We start from the raw sequence: 26,711 nt of genomic DNA, 5'->3' as shown, positions 1-26,711 counted from the left end.
CTTCTTTTTTTCTAAGGCCTCACAAGGTTCCTGTTGTGACTGAAGTTATGGTAGCATCTCTCTGTTTTCCTGCCCCCCTGCCCCCTCTCCACCACCACTCTCTCTCTCTCTCTCTCTCTCTCTGTGAGCTGATTTTCTCTCTGGTCTCTGCAGCTCAGTCTGACTGAACACTGGAATAAATCAGCTGAGACGTGGGACCTGTTCTTTCCTGCCTGCCTGTTTCAATCCCACCTGTGCTCATCCATCCAGGATATGACATCATCAGGACTTGACTCTCTGCGGCAGTGCCTGCAGCGCCCATCATCTATTTCATCATGTGGCCTAATTTATCCACGTCCAAATTATTCTTTCTATTTTATACACTCACCCCGAGCATTCTCCCTGCAATATTTAGTGTTTTACCTCATATACTACCAAACACATTCCTTTGGACAAGGCCCTTTTTAAAAATATATATACTGTACATACATATTATAAAGAAGGCATTTAAACCGAGAATCATCATCAGTTAGTTTAAGCACCTTTTTCTTTTTAATTCGCTTTCAAAATTCAGATATTTAACACTCTGAGCCTTTCAACAATCTGTGCAACCCACTGAGCTTCCAGCGACGCCTCAGACCAACCACACACATCAGTCAGCGATACGTTCCGTCTTTCCGGATCACGTGCTCCTCGGTGATGTTCCTTCGCTCTTCCCCGTGGCGGATGGAAGGCCAGATGTTGCGACGACCCGTCGGAGCATCGACTCATCCGCCACGGAGGGAGAAAAGCGAACGTCAGCGAGCGCAACCAAAGACAAAGAAATGAGGTCACTATGCTCGGTGTAACATACATTACTTCTTCAGGTAGGCACAAAGACAGAGAAATAAGCCTTCACAGAACACCAGCGTGACCAGTTTATCCATCCGTTCTGAAAGAGGACTTTCACTCATTAAGGCGTACCTAATGGCGTTTTAAGACCTTATTAAATATGTACGAGCTCGAGCTGAAATAGCTCAACACCAGAATAAGAGTCACATTAAGCAAGATTTGCAGATAGCATTTTGTCATGTCATAATCACTGTTTGCTCTCGACAATTTAAAAAAAGAAAAGGGGGGGAAAAAAAGGATTCCGACCGAGCCCGCCTTTCCTTTCCTTCCATATTTCACATTACCCCCCCCGCCCCCTTCCCCTCTAGTTTGAACAGCTACAAGAAAAATCCACATTTGCATGATTAATAAGTTACAATTTTATACATACACACATAAAGAGGGCGGGGGGCTTGGAAGTTGCTTGGCACATTCTCATGCTTCACAAGCCTCCTACAATCTAAAAGAACTATACAGGACACAGTCGAACGGGTCTTCTCGCAGCAGCTGCACGGCCACGGCTGACGCCACACTCGTCTGCATAACGGTCCTGCAAAAAGGAGGGCGCACACAACCCCAACACACTAGGGAACATGGAACAGTTTGGCTGTACATACAGTATCTTCACATACTGATAAAGTTTCATAATTTAATCTGTATATACTGTATTTTAATATGCTGGTACCAGGTATTCACAGTGACTCTAAAATAAAATTACAAGAGGGAGTTTGTACAAGAAACGGCAGAGTCTGAGTGCCCGACCGGTGAACGTTTGGCATCCCTTCGTCTCTGTGGGGGTGTTTTTTTCCTCAAGTTCCTCGGAGTCAGTTCATGGTTGTTTCTGCAGGATTGCGGAGAGCTGCCTCGGCTTTTTTTTTTTTTTTTTTTTTATTCCCTTGTTGGCACTGAGGAGAAGCAGTCCACCTCCTCTGAATGTGTGAGTCGCTCTCAAGTGCCATCGTTTATCGACACAGGAAACACGTGAGGTAACATGACGGCAGGGGGAGTGAGATGTTGTCACACAATCTGATCTAGAGCAATCGATCTAGAGTCCAGTGCTTGCTTTTGAAAACAAAAATAAATAATAATAATAATAGTAAAAAAAAGAAGGGCATGTGCAAGAACGACAGAGAGGGACAATCGCTCACACGGCAAGGGATCACCTACCACTCAAGAGCCGAGGAAACAGTTAACTACAAGTCACTTCAAAATAAAATAATAAAAATAATAATAAAAAAACGGAAACATTGACCAAAACAGTTTTCTGTTTCTTGCTATGACTTCAAGGTGGTGGAACTGGACACCTAAAGCTATTTCGCCAGCTGAAACAAAAAGAGAACGAAAGCTGCCTTTCTGGGCGTTTATAGTGGTTCAGGCCAGCAGGAGGAGATCTTCTACAGTATGGCTGCTACAATAGTGAGGTTAGAAGGAAACAGCTACAGGCCACCACAGAGGAAGGAGAAGCTCTCCTGCCATCGTTTGTGTCTCCAGGAGAGGTAAGACCCATGTTCACCAGCGCTTCCACATCTTCTTCATTCACACCTCCATCAGAAATAAGCATGCTCATGTTGTTGTTTTTTTTTGTCTATTTTTTTTTTTTTTTGGGTGGGGGGGTGGGCACTTCCAGTTTTTTTGTTTCTGTTTTTAATAAATAAAGCGTGTCATCACCCATTTTAAATACAGTACGTCTACAAGCCCAGGGACTACTTGCCTTTGTCGTCTTCCCTTTCATTCATTCAGGCCTCCCACACAGTCAGTGCTGGCAGAACTACCTTCTCAACACCTTCTGGCTGAGAGAACTACTAATCACACATATAACTGCTCATATGTCTTTTTTATGTATATATATATGTATGTATATACATATATATATGTATATACATATATATACACACACACACACACATATATATATATATATATATGTATATATATGTGTGTGTGTGTGTGTGTATATATATATATATATATGTACACATATATACACACACATCAAAGTGTGTACATATATATGTACACACTTTTAGTCAATTTCACCAAACATGCTAACCTGTGCCTCTTAAGTCTTAACTGAAGCAATTTTTTTTTTGCAATGCTTCTCAGTCCAGTTTGTCAAGTATCTGAAGCAGTGTACAGTAGGAGATGCACACACATACACACGCAGGCGTCCACACACATGTTGCATCACACGCACGAGAGAGAAGCACTCTGGCACTGCACTGCCACACATGAGACCTGCGTGCTGCTCCAGTGGGTGGTGGGACGATGGAAATGTGTCTGGTGCTCACTTGCATACTTCCTCACCAACCAGCGGCTCCAGGATTCAGGCTCGAGGCCGCGGTGAACTGCAGATGTGAAGGGAATATGCGTGTGTATGCGTCTGCTCATTCACAGACGAAAGAAACTGGGCGTACGAGCGCGTCGTGCGGCTCTGCATCTGCCCGTCCGCACAGTCGGGATTGTTTTATTTTGTTTTTTTTGTGCGCAGTGCTGCTGCTGCTGCTGCTGCTGCTGCTGCTGCTGCTGCTGCTGCTGTGGCGGCGGCTAACAGGGCTTGTTGACGTTGCACAGCAGCTCTGTGACTTTGATGAGGCGAGCCACCGTGCTCTGCGACTCCTCCTGCAGCCGCTGGTTGTTCTGCCGGAGGCTCTGCACCTCGGCCTGCAGCACCGCCTTGTCTTCCTTCTCCTGCAAGACACACCACACACAACAAAGACAAGGGCCGTCGCTCAGATCGCTGTGGCAGGAACGGAGGGAGGATGAGGAGGAGGAGGAAGAGCAACAGGTTTTTAAAAAAAATAAAATAAAAAAAAAACCCGACGGCAGTGCACAAACCAAAGCTTGATGTACAGAGTACACACACAGCGGAGAGAAACACTTTACGCCGCAGAGCAGGAAAAAGGGAGTTTGTCAGTCACCTTGACTGAGAACAAGAGAAGCTCCAATGCTCAAAGGTTCCACATTGTTCTTGTTTTTTCTAGATCTTAGTTTTCATCTTGGACTTAGCAGCCTCACGAGATTAGCCCTGTGTTTACAGCCTACCTCAAACAGGCCCTTTATGACGTCACAAAGGAAGAAAAGTGGAGCAAGCAAGGGAGTTTGGTGGCAGGTTTGAGACGCATTACTGTTCAACATAATGTGGGACCTTCAATGACGGAGGCCTAGCTGCTTAGTGGGCAGTAAGACTGAGAGGGAAAATAATAATAACACTAACAAAGTCAGAAAAAGTGAAGACACAAGACGACTGTGTAGAACTTATGACTACAAAAATGTAAAAGATGGAGCCAAAGATCCAGATCCAAAATACTTAATTATTACAATTAGCAAAATAGTCGTTCCAGCAGCAATTTGGTATTACAACCTTTTTTTTTATGTATATATATATATATATAGAATTAATAGATTCATCCGCAACATCACAAATCAAAGCTGAGGACGTTAAGGAAGGAAATCTTTAACGTGCGACTATCCATGACTTTGAAAATAAACAGAAAATCAATGGGATCATCACATCATGGGAAGAAATATTTTATATCACTTTGTACAAACAGAGACACAAACTGACCATCAATCCTCAACACAAGGTCCAGCAGTCTGTTGCAGATTGACTCCACGGTATCAGGAGGCCGTAAGACGTGTTTAAAGCTTCACAAGCGGACCTTGAAACACAAGTGGACCTTGTGTTGGGAAGTGTTTTTGTCAAGTGGCTGTTTCTGAGGTCAAGAATAAGTCGTGGTTTCAAGACAGAGCTCTCTTTCAACATTCACATGCACATGAAACACAGCAACACAGACATATGAAAGGAAGAAAGTGTTGGCAAAAGCACAGAGACAGTTTCCATAAACAGTTTTTTTCTTTGCAAAATGAAAAAAAAAAAGGCGCAACATTGAAGGAATCTGATAATGTACAAATTTACAGGGAAGCAAGAGATAAATTAAGGTGTTCTTGATGTTTTCAATCCTCCTCCACTGGGAGTCAGCCGTGACTTGAGATTACTGAGTGCTGGGAGGATTTGTGCAAGTAAACAAAGAAAGAGCTGCATCAGAAAATACAAATTGTCTCGCTCCAGCTACAGAGGCCTTTTAAAAAATACTTTCCTACTGCTGACTCTCCTGTGGAGATCATTAAAAAAAAGTTTTTTTTTGTTTTTTTTCCCCACACTTTTTTCAGTGGAGGACAACATTCATTCAAGTCAGAGCACCTTTTGCAGGTCATCCTGCAGCTTCCTCAGCATGGATTCCAGCTGCGAAACCTTCTCCTCCAGGTGGCCTGGAGAGTCACTGCAAGCGAGAGAGGCCACAACATCAGCACACAGGCCACTGACATTTGAAACAGACAAAAAAAAAAATGCAATTATGATCGACGGATAAGAAAAAGTGCAGCTGTTCTGCAAACTGTGTCATGGCCCTGTGCTAATGTGTCTGCATCTGTTTTCCTGCCGTCGCCACTTTATTTGTGCTACAAATTGCTAATTCAATTTAGCTGAATTTCACGCTCAGTGATTAGTTCATTTCACCAATGGGATTATCTGCATTTTTTTTATTTTTTTTACATAATTTACACAGAAACTAACAGGATGTGATGGTAGTTTTTGAAATATGTTGATTCACTGTAATCAAAGAGTTTGGATGGCGAGAGGAGATAAACCCTGGTGGGTGAAGCAGTCATCTGCGCTGACCTCAAACGGAAAGTGGGTGGATGAACAGAACAGACGTCATGCTGCTGTTGACTAATACTTTATTTTATTTTATTTTTGACTCATTCGCTGATTTCATTTTAGTTTTTCCCATCAACACCTCTGTGCACACTGATTGGCCGGATGCAGCGGAGGGGAGTGAGAGGTGTGTGTGTGTGTGTGTGTGTGTGTGTGTGTGAGGGAGGAGGGGGGGGGGGAGTGTTACAGGATAAAGCTAAATCAATGCCAGTGGGAGTTCTATAGAGATGATGACGAAAAAGAAACAATGACAATGAATCAGACGCGGCGCGTAAGCCTGAGTCCCAGAGTCTGCAGCACTGAGTCAGCACCACCACGGGCCTCTTTGTGACTCAGGCTGTCGTGATGCCACGTCTAAACCACTGATAGAGAATAAAGACGAGGATGTAGAGTGAAGCAATCTGCGGGGCGATTCTAGTCTCAAAACTAGTCAACAGGACTGACAGTTGCAGCGACAGTGAACTCACCCGTCCTTGTCTTTCAGCTTGCCGTCTGTCTGGTCTCCAGCTTGGGAAGGGTCTGCGGCTTTACGGTCTGTAGGAGGGAACATCAGCCACATCTTCAGCATTTAAAGACACTTCCTGACTGACAGTCACACTCATGACAGACAAACAAACACAGTTAGAACTTTGAAGGTAGCCGAGCATTGCACCCACATCTGACCATCAACTCAATGGCCGGAGCTGTTTTCAAAAAAGACTCTTAGTAAAACGAGACTAGAAGAATTTACTCCTGTCCAGTCACTGGGGCGTCACAGAGGTCAGACACAGCTCTTGAGTAATGAGGACCGGCTCACAGTTGGCTTTGGATGGCGTCCAGGACTGGAGTCACTGTCCACAAGGCTGAAAGTGTTCTGATGTCTTTCTCAATGTGACTGTGTGCTTTGTTAATGTAACAAATGAAAATGGCGCAAAAAGGATCCTCAATGTGCAGAAAGCCTCAAAATAAGGATGTTGCCATAAGTCCAGCCACACATTATCACTCATACTTGTGTCTCAGCATCATTGTGGGTTCTTTTTATGTTAAAAGTCTGCAACACAATAAATCATTTGACTGCAAATGGCACCCGGGTGCCACCGGTATTCAGCGGATTCTGATATTATTATAAGATTTATTCAATATTAAAAAAAAATAAAGCAGAATGTTGAAGCAGAAAAGGTGGTGTGCATGGATCGACTGGTCCTCACCTTCTCGAGACAAGGCCTCCAGGATGCTGCGGCAGGCTGTGGCCAGGTCGGCGATGGACTGCCATTCCTCCTCAGTGGAGTCGGTCGTCTCTGACAGAACTGGAAACAAGACACGAGGAGCAGCGACAGACTTCAGCTGCGGATGCAGAATATCAAAACCTTTTCAACCGCTAAACCCTCTCGAGATCAAACTCTCCGCGTGCATCGTTCCTATCGTGACGTGTCGTGCGCGTGACTGCAAGAAGACAAAACAAGGTCACTCGCTGGGTTCTTTTCCGGGCCGGCTGTGCAACAGGACCGCCACTAGGGGGCGCCGCTGTTTCAAGGCTGCACACGTGGCTCAGCGCACTAAGGCAGATGCAGGAAGTGTTTTGATTCCTGCCTGCAGGCTTCACATCACCGGTTTTTGTCGGTGCCCAGTAAATACGCAGCGACGACTAAAAATACCTTGAACAACATGGTTGTGCTTGATGATAAATCGCAGGTTGAATCAGCGATAAATACAACAGATCAATTAGATTTATGACAGTTGCACTTGGGACGCTGCAGTCATTAATTTACTTCATAACGGATGTCAGAAACTGGAATCTATTTATTTATTTATTTATTTCTAACGGGCTGTGATGCAGAACAGCATCCCGCAGATGTCGTGTCGGGCAAGCCGAGGTTCAGGGGTGCCACCGAAACCGGCTCCTCTGACGAGGGGATGAGCTCTTATGGCAGCTAAATGATGAGTTTCATCGTCTGGACAGAGGCACAGCAGATGGTGCAAAGAGGGGCTCCTTGATTTGGGGCTGCCTAAAACTCCACCCCTCCCACAACCCATCTGTCCCCCTTTTATTCCAGTCCTGGCAGGGGGTGGCAGCAGAGCAGGGGTGATATTAGATTAGCGGGATAGAGGCCTGCGTGGATGAAAGAGGAGGGACAAAGGGGATGCAGTGGGGTGCAGAGGGAGGGTAAATGTGGAGGGGGCTTTAAGGAGGAAACAATCTGCGGGGGGAGGAGGAATTAAATCAGGCAGAGATGATGGGCGAACATGTGTAACTGTTCCAATTTGGCATCTGAGGGGCCGTGGCAGTTTTGTGCGGGAGGAGGCAGCTTTGTTCGGGGTCACAGCACCTCTGTGTCAACTTGGTTGACCTCTTGTCCCCTAAGTCATGCCCACGTCTCTTTTTTGCAGTAAAAGTCTCATGTTATTTTTTGAATGTTGTTGTTGTGACCGAATGAGCCTCACACGATTAATTCTCAAAAAAACAACAACTCTGATCACTTGAAAACAGCATATTTAGCCCTCTGTTTGCAGTTGCAGCTGTTACCTATCAACACTATGTATGCTAGCCATTTATTATTGTGACATCACAAGGGATTCATTTCTAAAATTGTGTTATCACAAAGCTTCTGTACGTCAAAGTGGAAAAAGCAACCAAAGTAACGGACCCACTGAACTGACAGACGAGGCACTCGTTATGTGAATGTTGGACAACACAGGACCTTCAAGTGGACTGTTGGCAGGCAGAGTGGATCACAAACTAAGAGGGACCTACTCTTGGTGATGGAGTTATGGAGGCTCAGGGCGCGTGAGTTTCTCTCTGCTCGGTCCACACATGACAGCCGGGACGAGGAGTCGCTGGCAGAAGCTTTGTCATCGTCACCGAACTCGGCCCCGATGAACTGAGGAGGCGGAGCAGAAGGGAAGAGAAACGACTGAGTCACAGAGGGGCACTAGCGGGGGGGCGGGGGGCTCCAGCAGCCACAGGGCGGCGCGGCTCAGCCCCTCACCTGCTCCTCCTCCACCGGAACCTTGGGCTTGACGGCCAGGATCAGGTCCGGGGTGGCGTCCCCCAGCTCGCCCATGTTCTCGTAGATGTGGTGGCCCACGTTGTCGTAGATGTGCCTGGAGAAAGAGGGAGAGACGAGTTGGCGGCGACGACAAAGAGGTCAAAGACCCCCCCCCCAAAACACACACACACACACACACACACACACACACACACACACACACACACACACACACACAGAGAACGGATGCTACCACTTTATTAAAAGTGAAGGTCGCCTGGGAGACTTTGATAAGTCGCATCACCAGTGGTTCAGATTCTGATGTGATAAAAGTTTCCATGTGTCAAGCAGCATAGAGATTAAAACACTATAATAGAATAACTTGTGGCCATTTTCACCCGGGCCAGTGGCAGAGCTGCGTGTGTTCGCTGTCGGCATTTCCTTTGCAATTTCCTGCTCTTTGAGAGCTGTCGGGGGAGTGAGTGGAGGTGGAGGTGGTGGCAGGCGGTGTGGAGTTCTGCATCAGACCATCAACAAGACTGAGCTCACAAAGATCAGGAGACATTGGAACCATAAAAGCGAGTAACGCCTTAGGATGCACAAGTTCAATTGTTACTATTAAAGTTTCAGTGAGTACAGTTTTTAAGGAAGCCCAAAGAAGCCCGTCTGACAGTGCGTCTCATATTAAGTTCACTATCAGGTGGACTTCCTTAGAAAATGCTCGTGCAAGATGGCAGCAAGGAGCAAGACCCTTAGTGCTCTATGTATATTCTTATTATGTGAGAAGCACTCTAAGGGGAGGACGACCACATTACTTTTATTGTACTGTGACTACACTTTCATTAATGTATTTATGGGGTGTATGTGTTTCTTCTTTTTTTTTTTTTTACCAAATTGTACACACTGGACCTTTAACTAGTTTCTTTTTTTTGTTGGTATTTAGGACGGTTTCCTCTAAAATGTGAGAATAAAACAATTTCACACTTTTGCATTAACTTAACGGCTGTGTGCCGCAGCGGCCGCCGTCCTCTCTCCTTGCCGCGTCCTTCCGCAGGAAAAGTGACGCAGTGACTCGGAGATTAAACCGTGATGACTCAGCTTCCGTCTGGGGATTATTTTCAGCCGTGAACGCAGAGGAGCCCTCTCACCTGCTCGCCGGCCACTTTGCCGGTGCCGCTCCCCTCCTCGCCCCGGCTCATTTCTTACCGCCTAGAAAAGCTGGAGTAAAGGAGCAGGAGCACACTCACCCGTCACACGCCTCCCGCAAGGACGGCCGGCGCTCCAGGGAGCAGCTGCGCGTCCGCTGAGTGTCCTGCTGGCTCTGATTGGTGGGCTGGTCCTGCAGCGAGGTGGCCCGCAGCAGAGGCAGGCTGGGCGGCGTGAGGAGCGAGCCCAGGCTCCGCTCGCCGCGCCCTCCGTCGCTCGGCTGCCCGTCGCCCTCTCCGTCCTCGGCCGTCACCGCCGCCTTCAGCCTCTCCTCCTCCTGCTCCTGCTGCTGCTCCTCCTCCGCCTCCTCCTCTTGTCCTTCCTCCTCCTCCTCCCTGTCGTCCAGCACCCAGGCCTCTCCGGACTGATCCTCGCCGGGCTTGCACTCGGCGTCCTTGATGGCTTTTTGGTAAAGCTCCGAGAAACTTCTGCAGAGCGAAAGACAAGACGACGTTTCTCTTGGCCGCTTTTTTCTTTCTATGAGTCATAAATCAGTGTGGAAGGGGAGACGTGGGAGGAATCAACGGATTTGTTTAAGTCTCTATTATGTGCCTTTTAAAAATCAACTCGCTCCCACAGCACCGGCGAGCAGCGGGATGTCGTTGTGACAATTTTGTGCTTTGTTGTTTCAGAGCAGCGCCAGCAGAAGGGAAATAAAGTGAAATAAAATCAAATAAAATCAAATGAATAAATCAGGGCATGGGGGGTGGTGGTGGGGGGGGTTGGTGTCTGTCTGTCTCTCTCTCCTGCAGCCAGATTCTCAAATGCAGCTCTGGAGTCTGGACCCTGCAGACGTGCCCAGCTTCATTTTATTCTTTGCAGGCACTCTGTCCACAGCTGGTTGGCACGTCAGCTGAACAGAGGCTGTGCTGGGAAAAGTGGGAGCGCCTGTGCCAGAGTGATTAGAGATCATTAGAGGCATTGATTGGTCGCTGGCCAGCTGCTGTGGCAGTGACTGCAGGCTGTCAGCGGACGGAGATCAACCTCCCCCCACTTTTTCTGGGTTCTACTCCTGCGGCCCCACCCACCTGCGAGGCTTCCCGTTCTCGTCCGGCGGGATGACGGTGATGTGGATCTTGTGCGCCGTGCGCAGCAAGCGGCTCCTCTCCTCGGCGCTCAGGTGCACCAGCGGGTGTCCGCACAGGCGAACCACGCGGGCCCACAGCTGCAGGCCGCCGCTCTCGGCGTAGCAGAAGCGCTGCAGCTCCGTCACGAAGCCCTCCTCGTTCATCAGGAAGCCCGGCTGGCCCACGCCGTCGCGCAGGGGGGTGACCTCGAAGGCCTCGCAGCCTCGGGTGACCAGCTGCAGGGAGGAGGAGGGGGAGGAGGGGGAGGTGGAGGAGGAGGAGGAGGAGGAAGAGAAGATCGAGCCCTTTGCACCTTGTACAAAAACAGAGATTCTGCTCCGGGGCGGCGGCCACCCACCTCCAACCTCTGCACCACCTCTCGGATGTCCTCGGCCTGGCTCTCCGCCACGCTCACCGACACCGACTCCCCGCGCTCGTAGAAGATGTCCAGGGAGGGGCCGCCCTCCTTGGCCTCCAGCACCGCCTTCCAGCCCACCACGTCCCGGCAGGAGCAGTTGAACACCACCCGGCGCGTGCACCTCTCGATGAGCACCACCGACTCGGCCGAGACGCCCAGCAGGCAGGGGAGGCGGAGCTCCCCGGCCCCGCCCTCCTCCTCGCCGGCGCCCCGGCTGACCATCACGGCCCAGACCAGCGCCCCGGCGCTGTGGAGCTCCGCCCCCTTGGCGCCCTTCAGCTTGTCCTTGCGCTTGCTGCCCAGCGAGAGCAGCGGGAACTTGGTGGAGGAGTCGATGGGCGTGGTGGTGACGTAGTTCTCGGCCAGGTCCTTCAGGTACTCCTGCCGCGTGCGCGTGGCCATCGAGCGGAACTTCTCCGACTTCTCCGCTGCGTTCTCGGCGTTGACCGCCTTGGCCAGGAGGAAGTCCCGGAAGGCCGGCGAGCGAGGGAAGCGTGCGCCCTTGGGGAAGAGCGGGCCGAATAATGGGATGTCCTTAGAGCGAGTCACCGCCACCCTGCCAGGCAGAGAGGGAAGAGGAGTGACAGGGTGAGATGGAGAGTTGGAGGGAGGAGTTACCGTGGAGACTTTCCGCCCAAGCTGTGAGAAATGCTCTGCGGAATTACAAACATTTGTACTGATTCCGATGCGCCGGTGGGGAAACGACAGTCTTCCTCAGTGATTACTGTGTGTGAGCCTCAGGCCGAGAGAAGAACGAGCGTTAACGGACCTGTAATGGGTTTTGTCGGTGCAGGGCTCGTGGACCTGGACGATGATGAAGACGTGCTGGAAGTGCGAGCGGATGGACTTTGGAGTGAAGGGCAGCGCGCCCGGCTCCTGGAACACGATTGTCACGATGTCGTTACCGATGTGTCGCTTCCTCAGCAACTGATGGTTGACACACACACACACACACACACACACACACACACACACACACACACACACAGAGACAGGGCAAAAACACAGGCCACACTGGTTAGTTATGGTCCGGTGACAAGAGAGCCAGTCCAGCTTTTTCAGAGCTTTGCATGTCAATAAAGGTGAACTGGTCTTAGATTGTAGTTTGTTGTTACACTGAATGGATTTTTTTCTTCTTTTTTATGGTCACTGGGTACAACATCAAAGCTCCGGTGAAGCTGTCCTGGGTTTCATCAGAGAATCATCAACGTGTTTGTGCTGCTGGTGTTGGGAATTACTCAATACCAGCAGGACTCTGAGGGCCCAGAACTACAAAACAAGAACTGAAACTAGACGTTAAAACCATCAAATATTCATCTAAAAAAAAAAAACCAACCCTCCTGCTCCCCAAAACATGGAGCTGATACTATAAATAAACCCTCAACCTTTAAGGTCAGGGTAGTTTAACTCCTGATCATCCTTTCTTTGCGTTGTGTGTCTAGTCTACAACGTATTAGTGCGTCATGCCCAGTTTCCCTGTCAGCAACGGGCTTAAACCGCAGACTCCACACTGGGATCTGACCCCGAGTGAAAAGGGAAGCCTGTCCAGGCTGCGATGGGGAGTGAGACCCGTGGTGGGAGGGCACACTAGGGGGCAGAATTTTTGATGTCATGCTCACTGCAGAAGCAGTTTCTCTATTAAGCCTTTTCCAAAGCACGGCAGTGTGAACAGACTCAGTCAAGGCTGTGCAGGTTGCTTTGCAGGGGACAAGAGTGACACACTTGAGAAAACCGGTGACGGAGAATCAAAGAACCAACAAACCAACAAACAACTTCTGCGCCACAGAGGCCAGGGAGGCTGAAGAGGACGTCGACCGTACCTGCTGTGTGTTGTTGGCTGTGTAAGGCAGCATGGTGGACACGTGGAACATAATCTCGTAGTCCTGGTAGCGCGTATACAGGGAGTGTGTTCCCGTGGAGTCGGCTGCACAGAGACACACACAAGGCACAAAGGGATTTAGCAGTCAGCTCCCATCCACACGGCGCCACAGTCAGGGTGGAATCTGGCCCATTTGTTGCTCTCTGCTGCTTGCTGAGGGGGAGAAAGCTGCTCTCTGATAATCTGCAGTGACGATGCTGTTTGGCATTACTCAGATTACTTAGCGGCAATGATAGCAGTTATCTGAGGCAGCGAGCGGAGCACCGATGCCCTTCAGATAAACGTCCCCTGACAAGGTGACACCCAGACAGGGTATCGGGGTGTGTGTGTCTCTTTGTGTATGTGCGCTTTTATTTTCTCACTCTTGTTGTCCAGCTGAGCTCGGTATTTCTCCCAGCCCTTCAACCGCACGCGCTCCCCCAGCAGGTTCAGGAACTCGTCGAACGCTGGGCCCGAGCTCTCGTTGTTGTACATGTCTTCCTCCGAGCTCTGGCCGGCCCGGCAGTACATCACCCCCACCTTTCTCTGGAAATTCAGCTACACAATAGGACAAAAATAGTAGAGTTGGCAGTGGCCTGGTTTATGGTGGTGAGCACAATCTTTCAATCTTTCCAAATATTTTTTTTTACTGGTGGTTCAAGGCCAACATTTGATTTATCAGATCTGTGCAATCTTGTCAAACAGAGTGAACCTCAATGAAAAATGTAGAAGGCGTGAGAAAGGACAAAAGAATACAAGGGTTCTGGTCATGCTTAGATAGACAGATAGACAGACAGACAGACAGACAGACAGACTGACTGACTGACTGACTGACTGACTGACTGATAGATAGATAGATAGATAGATAGATAGATAGATAGATAGATAGATAGATAGACAGATAGATTGTAATCAAACTGTTTTATGTTTTGACTCAGAAAGCAGTGCAGTTCTTTGTGATGTCTTTGTCTGTGTCTTTGTGTGTGTGAGCTTATATTGTGTAGTCTACATCTTTGGACCAGGGCGCTCTAGCCTGGGATGAAAATAAACATCTAAAAAAGGATTTAATACCAGACCTTTAAAGTATTAAATGGGGGGGAAAAATGCCATGAGATTATTTGCAGAGACATCTGTAATCTCACTAATCTGACTTTCGCTTCGCTGCTATTAGAGCCTGACCGGAAATACTCTCCACCCGACACATGCAGCTTCCTCTTGTGGCGGCAGATCGTGACCTTACTCACCCCCTGCTCGTCCAGCTTCAGCAGAGTGTCGCGGACCTTGGGGGAGTTGGAGGCCAAGCGCAGGCAGTGCAGGTTGAGCTCAGGCATGATGAACTCCAGCAGCCTCTTGGGAGACAGGCCCCTGGGCGTGGTGTGACGGGCGGCAGAGGGCACCGACTCCTCCAGGATGGAACCTCGCAGCGTCTTCATCTGGGGGAACGAGTTTCACGGTCGGCACTCGTGGTCTAATCGGGCCGACGGGCGCTAAACACCGTGGCGAGCTTCAGAGGGAGGAGATAGACACTCACCTCTGTAGTGCGGAAGATGATGCGGCAGTTGTACTGGGCTCCGCTGGATCCTTCCTTCTCCTCTCGGCGGAAGCTGATGGCCACCGGGCCGAGGCGGTCGTCCATGCCGAAGAAATTCTGGTGTTCTGTGGCGGCAAAAGGGTCACATGAATATGACTGCGAGGAGGAGCAGCGATGGACTTCTTTTCTAATTTATTCATTTCCTAAGCAGCAGCAGCAGTGGCTTATTATTGCCTGATGAAAACAGGATTTGCTCATTGCTACTGAGGAACTCGCATTAGAAGCGCCAACACCCTATGAGTCAGCCCAAAACCTCAGAGGAGGTTCTAAAGTCTGGGTCCGGAGCTGGAGGTGCCCGAGCGTTTCCCATCAGGGCCCCTTGACTTTGGAACAACCTGCCTGAGGAGATAAGGCGTGCAGCACTGGGATCTTTTGAAAAAGAAAAATCGCTTCTTGAAATTCATTTTCACAGCCTCGTCTCCTTTTCTTATTGAATAATCCTGCCCTCCAAATCCCCATTTTAGTTAAGGGCCCACATTCTTTTGTGTCTTAAAGTTTTGATCATGTCTTCCAGCTACTCTCACATTTATAGAACATTTTTCGTGTGACTATTATCATCATTACTTTTGTGCTCCTTTCTGAGTATTTATTTGCCTTCCCACAGTCTTGACAGACAATTTACCTATAATTTACAACTGGGTCTTATCAAACATGTTATGATTATGATGATTATTCTTCTACTAAGATTTTACACATCAAGGCAACAAAATAAAAACTGCCTGCAGTCAGATTTGACCCTGAATGAGCTGCAATTCTTTTCCATTTTCATGATGACTTGACAGTCATCAGTTTCAATCCATTTCATCTTTCCCTCCATAGACACGACCTTGTTCAATAATAATAATAATAATAATAATAATAATAATAATAATAATAAATAACAAAATTACCAGAAAACCTTGCACGCACCTTTCATGTAGAAGTATTTGCGGTAGTAATGGGCGCCCAGGTCTGCGTGCTCGCTGAAGTAGTTGCTCTTGCCCTGCTGCTGGACGTGACTCTCCCGGGGCTCCTCCAGGACCGACACCGCATCGTTGGGGGTCCGCAGGCTGGACCAGAGGCCCCGCCTGCCCTGCGACCTGCCCAGGCCCACCTGCTCCTCGCCCCCCGTCTCGTTGCGGAAGTGCGGGCAGCTGAGCAGGAGCTCGTTGTCGTTGCCGTCGCCCTCGTCCAGCATGAGCGACTGCTCGGGGTCGTCCACGTTGCCGCCGCCGGCGCCGGCCCCCCTGCCCTGCGCGGGTGAGGACGGCACGGCCTGGGAGACGGGTCGCAACTGGGAGGCGGCCGAGGCCCCCGAGGTGATGTTCTTTTTCCGGCCGATGCTGTCTCTGTTCGTGGCGACCTCGGTCAGGTCGAACAGGATGCTCTGGACGTCGTAGTGGGCAAAGTTCCTCACCCAGGCTCCGCCCACAATGTTTTCACACGGCTGAGGGATCGGAGGGGTGGCAGGTTTGCTCTTCTTGCTCAGGCCCTCGGGCTTCGGCGGCTTGGCGGGCTTTGGGGACTCTCCCGGCGTGTGAGAGAGACCTTTGAAGAAGCCGTCGGGCTCCGGCGGGTTTCCCTGCAGCCCCAGGAGGAGGAAGGGGTCTTTGAAACGCAGGGCGTTTGGACTCAGGGCCCCCTGCTCCTCCACGCTCAGCTCCTGGGCTTGAGTTTGTCTTTCCAGCGAGGAAAGGCTGCCGTACTCCCGGTGCAGCAGAACGCCGGAGTCTCCCTGCGAGCCCGGCCCGGCCTTCTCGCCCGCCGCTCGGGCCGCCTTGCCCCCGGCCTTGCCGGAGGAGTCCAGGTCTCCCAGAGTGACGTCGCTGTTGCTTCTCTGCATGATGTGGCCGCGGCCCACCGACCTCAGGGGCAGGCCCACGCGGCTGGGAGTGAGGCTGTCCCCGTCGGCTCCGTCGCCGTCCTCCCTCCTGGGCGGCCACTCCACCACTCCCGCCTCCCGATTGGGGTCAAAGTTGACGGTGGCGACGGGCGGCCGCATGTTCTGACGGCGAAACTTGCGGATGAAGAGGTCGTCAGACTGCATGGTGTCCGAGGAAAAACGCTCCTGGCGCTACAGTCAGCGGGCGCGGGGGGCTTCTTGCGCGAGGTCCCGCCGAAGATGCTTCCGCTGCTCTCGAGGATGCTGGTGCGAAATGAGAAAAGTGTGTGTAGTCCCTCAGAGGAAAAAGCTGAAAATATAGTCAACATTCACACCACTTTGGATTGGCTGATCTCCCCCGACCTCCCCGTCGACGCCTCTGCTTGTTGCAACACTTTTGAATCTGCGTGTCAAAAACTCTGAGGTGCGAAGACGAGGCTGAGGACTGTAAGCCTCTGAGTGTGGTGGCGGTGGTGGTGGTGGTGCTGCTGCTGGGGGTCCGTCCAGGTCCGGGGCTGAGGAGGCTCCAGTCACTGGGTGCTGCTGCCGGTGGGTTGAGGGTGACGGGATCATCACCGTGGGCCAAACAGCCTCTGTCCTGTGTGCAGCGGCGACTCCGTCACCAGTAGCCGCTCTAACATGTCATCTGTCGTCTGTCTGCTGTCCTCACCGCTGGGCCACTTCCAGTTTTGAGATCTGGTCCTGTGGTCACCTGCAGAAAGAGAAAAAAAGAAAGAAAATGAGTCCTTTTCATAATTCGCCCACGCAGTTGCAACCGTTATCGACATGTTTTATATATGCTGTCAGTGACTGGGGGGGGGGGGGCTTTCTGGAGAAGAACGGCTTCATTAAACAAGCATCGGATTGTGTTTTGTAAAACAAAAAGGAAAACTAAAAAGCAAGCAGCCCTGAAGTTATGCTGCAGTTATTGCTGAGAAAACGCCTGTGTTTTCTCTTCATCATTACATCATTTTTCAGTCTTCTCCATCCCAACGTTTCCCTAAATACTGTCATTATTTCATTTTCAGGGTATCCACGCCGCACATGCTCACAGTAAACACAGCAACGCAGAACGCTGCCAAGTTACAAGAGACAAAACTTTCTCTCACCCTCGCATATGTCCGCACACAAACGCCTGTTTGTTTTTGTCACTGCATCGCCAGTGTTAGAAATACACACAAACCGTAACCAGAACAGGAGGTTATTGGAGGCTTAAGTCACACCTTCGATCAGCTTGTCACTCAACAAAGAACCTGAGAGCCATTAAGATGCATGTGTTGCTAAACAGCAACAGATGCAGGCTTCTGCTGTTTAAAGTCTATTCATTTTCAAATTCATTACTGGAAGTCAGGGTCGCAACTTACCGACGCAGGCGATTTGTCTGAGGCTACAGATCAGCAGCAAGTGTTTCACACCAACGCTTGACGCTTGTGACACTCACCGAACTGACGTCAATGAACTGCGGAGCCGTGAGGTTCTTTCGTGCTAACTTAGACTTCTTCCTGTCTCGCTTTCTCTTCGTCACGTTCTTTTAAAATGCATCTCGTCTCTGCAACCCGCAGCGAATAGAGCAGGTGCAGTGCCGCAGCGCTGCTACCAGCGCGCACACACACACACACACACACACACACACACACACACACACACACACACACACACACACACACACACACACACACACACAAAGAACGATGTAGAATTAAATGAGGAAGTCACAAGAGGTCTTCAGTTCCCTGCTTTGCCGGCTCTTTGCTTCCTGCCTCTTCGATAATAAATCATTTTGCCAACATTTGCATTCATCAGTTTAAAAGCCTTGACAAAAAGACAAAATAAAAACAAACTCTCAGCCCATGATTTATTTATAGTCACTTTGCTGGTGAAGATGTCTGTTGACAATCGCAGTGGAACTGCAGTATCACGACAGGAAGTGTTGAGGTTCTAAACACTTTTCAAGGTTTCGGTTGATTTTAAAGTTGAAGCTAAAACTGACAGTGCAGCACTGGGGACGAGGATGGCGCGGCTCAATTACTGTAAACAGGCTGATGTATTTTTGAAATGCTCCAGTCCCACTTGGCCCTGTGCGAGCTCACTGCAAGATAATCTTACATTTTTTATCTCCCCTTTTCATTATGCAAGTGCTGTGACTCAGCTGGAGAAAGATTATCTATTATTTAGTCATGTATTAGCCTCATTCTTCTTCTTTTTTTAATTGTTTCTGCAACAGCTGATAAGATCTTGGACCGGAACCTGCCTCTGCTTTCAGGTCATGACCATGGCAGTGTAGAGATCACTGAATGCAAAAACAAAAAAAGGAAAGAAAGAAACATAAATTAGGCCTCTAAATATTATCAATGTTATTATTAAACTGTTAATGAGAAAATGAAAATGTCCAGAACTCCTTTGGTTTGCTCCACTAGCCAGAAAATGCACACTGTCGTTGACACATGCAGCTCTGGAAAATAGTGTGATGTCACAAAGGGCCATACAATTTCAACGATAACCAGCGGGCCAGTGACGACACCCGCAGCCAGGTCTCCATCAACCTCCTCACAACAGTTGTTTTTTAACAAAGCATCAGTTTGAGCTGAAGGCTGTTAACACGGGGCTAAATATGCTATGTTCCAGAGATTTGCAGAGGGTTATTTTGTAGATGACTCATCATGCAAGGCTTTCCTAGTGGAGCCTGGGATGACAAATAAAGACTTTTAACCCCATCACTTGCTCGGGCTAAAACAGAAATATGTCTTCTGCTACGGTTCTTCCTGATTAGATCATAAACTTCATATGACGGAGCAGAACAAGAATGACAAAATAAATGCAACAAATTAATGGTTGGCTCCAGTCGTTTCTATCTCTCCTGATCATTTCAGGCACTTGCATCCGCGTGTGACTCCCCACCTGACTTGACTCCAGCGGGTGACATGAGAGCACATCATGGTGCCAGAGCTGCCTTTGGTGATTCTTTTCTGCCAACCTTTGTATGTCTTTTGCCAACGTCATCGGCCATATGGCCACAAAATGATTTGTCTTTCTGCAAACATGCACCGGAGTATCATCTGCATGTCTCACAAAGCCCGCTGAAAAAGTGTGAGCAATCAATTTTCTCCGCTGTCTGACAGTGGGAGTGCAAAATTATTGGCAGCAGGCTGTTTTTGTTCCACAATCGCAGATTTTTCAGCTGTTCCAACAGAGCGCCCCGAGGAAGAAGACGGCACTCTATCGCCGCAAAACACAGGTTTTGCAATCAATATCTCACAACACCTTCGTACAAACCACATTGTCCTGAGCGTCTTAAGATCCCTGCGCTGCCACTCACTCTTTCTTTTTTTTTTCTTTTTTTTTTTTTTTTTTTACTGCAAACGGGTTTGATGACCTCGCTCAGTCCACCAAATAGTTTACACAGATCCTGTTTACTCAGATAGTAAAATGGCTCCATTTCATTCCAGCTTCACCTGAATAGAGCCACAATGGCCGACGTTTGAGTCAGCAATGACGGACCGTAACCTTTGAAAACAACAACAGTGACTCACGGGGGAAGGCAGCCATAATGATTACCTTATTTAACTTTTCCATTGGAGTAAAAATAAATTCAATTTGTGAAACACATTGTTTCTGTTTTAATTTCTGTCCAGATCAGGTTTGATCAATAAAGACATGACATGAAATAAAAGCAAGCCATCTTCTTTCCAGAAATGCTAAGCAATGTCATCAAATAACTCTTTGCTGTCTCAGATTAAAGACTCAAGTCACACTTTGCGACATTAGAGAAGTGAGCACTACACTTCACATAGTGGAGACTGAAGAGGAAGACCTGTTTGACCCCCGCACCATCAACGTTCTGCTTGTCTGGAACTCACGCTCTAACTTCTCCAAATGTACAAGCTATGTGCATTAGCCTGACATTTTCAAATGTCAATGGTATTTGTCCTTTAGTTTGTCCTCTCAACTCAAAAACAGCCCTGTCTTTGAAACTCTGGGATCTATAGAGGGCCCAAGACAAAAGACAGAAACGGGAAGTTCTCCTTTGCAATGCAGCCAAAAGTTGTGCAGAAATGTGTACAGGCTTGATCTGGTGATGTTGTCGTCTCTGGTTTAACACAATTTACATTTCACTGCCTTGTAACTGATTGCCTTAAGTTATTCCTTAATATTTAAAAACAACGTTTGTTTTTTTTAAATAACTTTCTACTGCATGACCGCGTGACATCACAACTGGTCTGAGAAAGATGGGAGATCAAGTGAGACAACAGGAAGCAGGGATCAGCCAGGACATTTTATGGAACGTGCTCTCTAACAGTTGGATGCCACTAAAGCTTAAATGAATCACTGTATGGTGGCTCAGGACAGACCTGGCCCAGAATGCTCACATTTTTGTCACAAAAAAAAAATCCAGTGTGGGCGGTGCCTCCTGATGTTCATCAATGCAAACAGACAATGAAAGTTTCATCAATCTAAATATAAAGAACAATGTCCTCTCAGCGGCCCAGGACGGATGACCTTGAGGTACAGCTCCGGCTCTCCAGGATTTTATTTTAAACCTTTGGAGCCTTCATTAGTGTCGCAGGAAGGTCTGCTCTCCCTGCTCAGATCTCCTTACGCTACCAGAGCCGGTCTCTCTCTCCCAAAGAAACTCAATAATGCATGTAGACAGCAGTGTTTAATCCTGTGTCCAGGAGCTTAAAGCTCTGTTAGCAGGCAGTGGGCAGTAATGATCTACGTATTATGCTCCAAAAGGTCTGGATATCCCTTTATTTTGGTGCAGAAAAAATCAATTTCTTTGTGCGCTGAGCTCCAGTGTCGGAGGGAAGTGATGAGGTCAGCCTGAAAAGCCTTGGAGTAGAAAGGAAAAATGAGAAATTACACAGAGAAGCAGCACCACTTGATCTGCTTTCTGCGGATTATATCTATTGTTGCTAATGCTCCAATGTTCTTTTGCACCAGATTCACTTTGGACTTTACTGCCCTGGGTGGATGCTGTGTTGAAGCGATGACAGTCGATGACGCTCACTTCCACGCCGGGTCTAAAACAAGGTTAATGGGCCTCCAGTGAACACGCACTCAGGACGCAGCCTAACGTGTGAGGACTGTTGTGTCAGACGTGCTGGTAAAAAGCCACGGCAGCCTGGCTTATTTTGCGGGCACTGGCGCGAGTCTGCGTCCTGTGAAACAGGAAGAAATGAGTGACCCCTGACCCCTGAGAGGATGAAGTGTCGTCACCGCTTCTAATCCCAACTTCCCCACCCAGGTTCAGACACACCGCTCGCGACAGAGCAGCTTGATCGGAGGTAGAGGGGGCACAGTTCTGAAAATTGGACCTTTGTGATGTCACAAAGGGGTACATACTTCTCCAAAGCTAGCGATGGCACCACCAATAAGGTGGGAATTCGGCTCTCTGAGACCACATTCTGTGGACGTCTTATTGATCAGCTTCAGATTTTTTTTTCTAATAAATAGAATGCCTTATACAGGAGGCAATAAACAGGAGGCTAAATATGCTGTTGAATACAATGTATTGTTTTATACATGATTTACCATCCCAGGCTGGTCCGCTAGAGTGCAGGATAATGCATAAAGCTCTGAAAATGGGCGTAATCTGAGACCTTTAGAGCCGTGGGAGGTATCTATGGGTGAAAAAAATATATATGCATACAATCAATATTTGATCCCGTTCCTGCTCAGGTGGAGCCGTGGGAATCGGCTTAAAGTCTTAACTGCAATTAGATGTGATCAGTGGCGAATGCTCCGGCTTCGGCCTCGTCAACTCCATCACTCCAGAGCCTCTTTCCACTGGCAACTCGATGCTGCGCCGCCCCAGGTTGTGTAATACGCAGCGTGGCCTCACATATCAGCTCAAGCTGGGCTGTTTTTGACACGTGACTTTACAATAAGCGCAGAGAGAGAGACAGAGAGAGAGAGAGAGAGAGAGAGAGAGAGTGAGAGTGAGAGACAGAGAGAGAGAGAGAGTGAGAGTGAGAGTGAGAGACAGAGAGAGAGAGAGAGAGTGAGAGACAGAGAGGGAGAGAGAGAGTGAGAGGGAGAGAGAGACAGAGTGAGAGACAGAGAGAGAGCGACGGATAGAGAGTGGGAGACAGAGAGAGAGAGAGAGAGACAGAGAGAGAGAGAGTGAGAGACAGAGAGAGGGAGAGAGAGAGAGAGTGAGAGACAGAGAGAGAGAGAGACAGACAGACAGAGAGAGACAGAGACAGAGAGAGAGACAGAGAGAGAGAGAGTGAGAGACAGAGAGAGACAGAGACAGAGAGAGACAGAGAGTGAGAGACAGAGAGAGAGAGAGAGACAGAGACAGAGAGACAGAGAGAGAGAGAGAGACAGAGACAGAGAGACAGAGAGAGAGAGCGAGAGAGAGCGAGACCAGGTGTAAACGCCGGCGTCCTCCAATGCGGGTGCCGCCGTCCAAGTGGGCGTAGAAAACTTCCAGCTTTACAGACTCCAGGTCGCAGAGCCCAGTGTTCCCTTTTAGTTAAATGCCGCTCCGGCCACAGACGTCTAAATCATATCCTCATTGTGATTGATTTGGGGAAATGTAAAGCCTGGCAAAGACCGGCTATTGATCCCGCGCGGGGCGAGTTGCGCGCAGGATCAGGTTGCATCGCAGCTCGGCTGCAGAGCACGTGACACCCAACTGGGGGCCAAACGTGTCTTAATGTGGCTGGATGCGATTCAGAAAATGAGTTCATTCTGCTGCGCAGCCATCCTCAATCATTCCCACCGACATCAGCCACCCTCCTCCCCATCCTCCCCCTCCCACCACCGCCGGCTCACTGCAGACGGCTCACTGTGCCAAGTCCAGAGGCCGCTAAGTGGATGGCACTGCAGCACTCCCTCGCTTTTTCTCTCTCTTTCCTCGCACTCCATAATGTCTGTTTTACATCCAGACTGTTTGCGGACATCAGTCTGAACTATTCGTCCCCAAAGATGCATAAGGATGCGCCTCTGCTCCACCTGCTGCTGCTCAGACAACTGTTTTTACTGTCACGGCGGCAGGAGAGAAGGGAATCAATCTCAGACGGTTTGCGTTATTGTTCCGGGGATATTTTCTCTTCTTCCCCCATTTTGAGCGACGCAGACTGGCAGCCTGGCAGCCTGGCTAACAAGGCCAATTCTGTCCTCAGCAATCGTTCACTACACGTGTATCGCCACTATGACGGTGACCTTTAATATTCCCTCAATGTGACGCATTACATCATTGCTATCTTCATCACCCCTGAACGCGTCCCCTCACGGTCCTCTTGTGGGTGTGGATTTATACCGTAGTGGTGGGAGGACCAGGAGGGTCCGCACCAGTGCTCTGTCGTACAAACACCGCTGCTGCAGATGCACGCAGAGGTTGCTCTAAGGCCTTACAGCAGGAAGTAATCTAAACGGGACAAGCTGAAGTTTACAGATGAATCCAGCCAAATATCTGCCGCAAAATTCAAAATAATTATTCCAGCTGCTAAATTATTGACGATGCAGGGCAAATACGGGGGACGAGGGTTACTGGGACGTTAATAATTGATGAGTCGGTCGCTCCCCTGTCCACTCTCAAACTAACAAGGATTGGCACGCAGACGCACAAGCAATGAATCGTTATGAGTCACACTAAGGGGTGTTTGGTGTCCGTGTGACTGGGTTTTTACAGTAAAGCCCTGCATCATCTATAGTCTGACATTTAGACACAGTCAACCTCAGGTTTCAGTTCATATTTCTGCAGAAAAAGAGCAGCATGTGGTTTTTTTTTTGGTTGTTGTTTTACGTACAGACCATGAAGCTGAAGTCCGACAGCCTCGTCAAGCCGTCGAGACACGGCTGCTTTGCTTTGTGTTGATCACTGAACTTCTCCCTTCAGTAAATGCGAGGAGGAAGTGCGCTCAGAAAAGCTCCCTCGGCGGCATTGTTCATATTAAAAACCCCACTTCCTTTTGCAACAAATAGCCTGACCTGAAACTGATGCACTTTCAAAACTCACATTTAAAAGCTATTGTTTTGATACGCCACCTACGTGCCGCCGCGCCGCCACGTTTGTCCGAAAGCGGCGATCTAGGGCCATTGTTTGACGTCTTATTTGGAGGGACGTCGACGCTGCGCGCTGGCAGAGCACTGCCACTTCCTGTGCATCTGAAAATACACCTTGTGGCAGGCCCGGTGTGTGTGTGTGTGTGTGTATGACAGAGGAACTGAGTGAGAGATTTAAGGCCTGTACGAGGGCTGGGCCTAATGTGTGTGTGTGTGTGTGTGTGTGTGTGTGTGGTGTGTGTGTGTGTGTGTGCGTGAGCGTCTTTGTGCATCTTTGCTGACTCCATAAAAGCCTCATACAGCACACACAGCGACAGGAAGAGCAGCTGTCCCTGTGGCTGCTTGGTGTGTTGGTGTGTGTGTGTGTGTGCGTGTGTGCGTGTGTGTGTGTGTGCGTGCGAGGGAAAGAGAGCGACCCTCCAGCTTCATGACTGCTCCTATTATGCAGAGAGATGCAGCCCCGCGATTTTCCCCTCCGTCATCAGCGCGAGCATCTCGCAAAAAGAGGAAAGGAGATTTAGCGGTGGCCGCTATCGCTTCAGCACTGCGCTCTGTTATCCCACCTTGTCGACACTCGGAGGAAGAGACGCTGACCCCTTCCACTTCCTCGCTGTCACTATTGTCCGAACACACACTGCTTAGTGTCCATGAAATGGCTGCAGCGGACAACACGGACGACATTCAACCCTGTTGTTCCAGCCAAAAATCTCTGTTCAGGGGGCAAGTATCACTTAGGGGGGGGGGGGGGTTCACAGTCGCGCTATAAATGAGGCTGCTTGTGACTTAAAGGCCCTGCAGCTGCATTTCCATGACCCCTAGAATTGCGCAAAACCTAAAGATCACTCTAAAAAACTGATCATGGAAACAGCTAAACTTGGAAAAACCTCTCAAAAAAACCTGGCTTTTCAGACGTATACAGATAGAGGCATATCGCACAAGTGTCATGGAAAGACTTTTTTCACATTTACACATCAGCGGATGTGACGCACGGGGTCACGTGACCAGTTCACTGACCAGTGAAAATGGGTTAATGTTTTGAACCTCCATCCTCCTCAAAATGGGGTCTCGCGGGACGAGATTTTAGGAGAATTACGGCTTATGCGCTTCACACCATCCAATGGAAACACCTGCAAATCGCAATTGTACTTTGTCAAAATCTTATAAATATCGCTTTTACTTTGCGAAAAACTGTCATGGAAACGCCGCAGCTAGTGATGCAGTCATACTCAAATCTGTGTTTTTCATGGAGCAGGAGGTGGAGCAGCCTTCTCACGGTTAGATATCCAAAAGACTGTGCAGATATCCCCAAAACACACCGCATTCAGCGCACTGCTTACAGCCTCGCTCAATGACACTCAGTTTCACTTTCCTGCTAAAACTGAATTTGTGCTGGACCTTCATGTTTGGAAGAGGATGAAAAAAAAACAGGCGGCTGCAAAGCCGTCTCAGAGGATGGAACCAACACGTGGCTGGAGTTGATTCCAGGGTCCTGGTGTAACTTTGAAGAACTACCGGTAAATTGGTCACACAGTCATAGAGGGTCAATTTTCCACAAATGTGTTTTTAACAGACAAACAGTGAAAAAGGATGTGATTCACTCATTTCTGGGGAGACAAACAAAATCCCCAAAACCATGTGATCAAATTGAATTTTGCCTAATAAGTTGCAACGTGTTTAGTCAACAGTGATTCCAGTTATTGACTAATCATCCCAGCATGGATACGTTCATTTTATAATGTAAGACTACAAAACATGTAATGATTACAATTAGACAAGTGGGCATTGGCAGTATGCAATATTGTGCAATAGAATCTAATATTTGTAGGTGAATAGACTGAATATACTGAACATTTACATCAGTTATGTCACCATGCAGGTGGCTGAGAAATAGGAAGAATGAAAACGTCATATCTGTAACACAAACGTTCAGCTCAGCCTCTTTGACTGCAGGCGACAGACCAGGCCTGGCTGCAGTCTGCATCCTCTCCCGTTGCTCGTGGCCTCGTGTCTCGCGCACCGGCGGCTCTGCACTTTCTGACCTACATAAAAACACGCCGCGCAGCTCATGCACCAATATGATGCCGTGCAACAGTGGCAAGGCCAGCTGCGTGCGTCCGCGGCCTCGCTCGTGAGCGATACACAACGCGTGGATCGCTGGGACGTCGCCA

At 48.8% G+C, this 26,711-nt stretch overlaps 1 protein-coding gene across 9 annotated transcripts in view; it reads right to left on the bottom strand.

Annotated features, from left to right (window-relative positions):
* Nucleotides 1–508: 508 nt before the first annotated feature.
* The window catches only part of sipa1 (signal-induced proliferation-associated 1), a 35,765-nt gene continuing 9,562 nt past the window's right edge, over nucleotides 509–26,711 (bottom strand). Inside the window, exons 3-18 of one of the 9 annotated variants that reach the window (XR_012927320.1) lie at nucleotides 15,579–17,242; nucleotides 14,610–14,734; nucleotides 14,323–14,511; nucleotides 13,462–13,636; nucleotides 13,041–13,144; nucleotides 11,990–12,147; nucleotides 11,161–11,776; nucleotides 10,764–11,038; nucleotides 9,777–10,163; nucleotides 8,530–8,644; nucleotides 8,295–8,421; nucleotides 6,751–6,849; nucleotides 6,031–6,097; nucleotides 5,051–5,168; nucleotides 1,241–3,537; nucleotides 509–910 (exon numbers count right to left, since the gene is read on the bottom strand). Coding sequence is in view for 5 of the 9 variants with exons in the window: in XM_076031522.1 (XP_075887637.1) it covers nucleotides 3,394–3,537; nucleotides 5,051–5,168; nucleotides 6,031–6,097; nucleotides 6,751–6,849; nucleotides 8,295–8,421; nucleotides 8,530–8,644; nucleotides 9,777–10,163; nucleotides 10,764–11,038; nucleotides 11,161–11,776; nucleotides 11,990–12,147; nucleotides 13,041–13,144; nucleotides 13,462–13,636; nucleotides 14,323–14,511; nucleotides 14,610–14,734; nucleotides 15,579–16,695 (3,816 nt within the window). In the remaining 4 variants the exon portion in view is untranslated. Of the gene's footprint in view, nucleotides 3,538–4,361; nucleotides 4,509–5,050; nucleotides 5,169–6,030; nucleotides 6,098–6,750; nucleotides 6,850–8,294; nucleotides 8,422–8,529; nucleotides 8,645–9,776; nucleotides 10,164–10,763; nucleotides 11,039–11,160; nucleotides 11,777–11,989; nucleotides 12,148–13,040; nucleotides 13,145–13,461; nucleotides 13,637–14,322; nucleotides 14,512–14,609; nucleotides 14,735–15,578; nucleotides 17,243–17,894; nucleotides 18,157–18,781; nucleotides 18,821–26,711 lie in introns of those variants that run through there. The other 8 variants (XR_012927321.1, XM_076031522.1, XM_076031520.1 and 5 more) reach the window with 8 other exon arrangements.

Source organism: Nelusetta ayraudi, unplaced genomic scaffold (assembly GCF_046127955.1).
Source record: "Nelusetta ayraudi isolate G7.1 ecotype Tasmania unplaced genomic scaffold, CSIRO-AGI_Nayr_v1 ptg000033l, whole genome shotgun sequence".
NCBI lineage: Eukaryota > Metazoa > Chordata > Actinopteri > Tetraodontiformes > Monacanthidae > Nelusetta > Nelusetta ayraudi.
The sequence above is the reverse complement of the archived record's forward strand: the minus strand, read 5'-3'. Positions and strand labels throughout refer to the sequence as shown.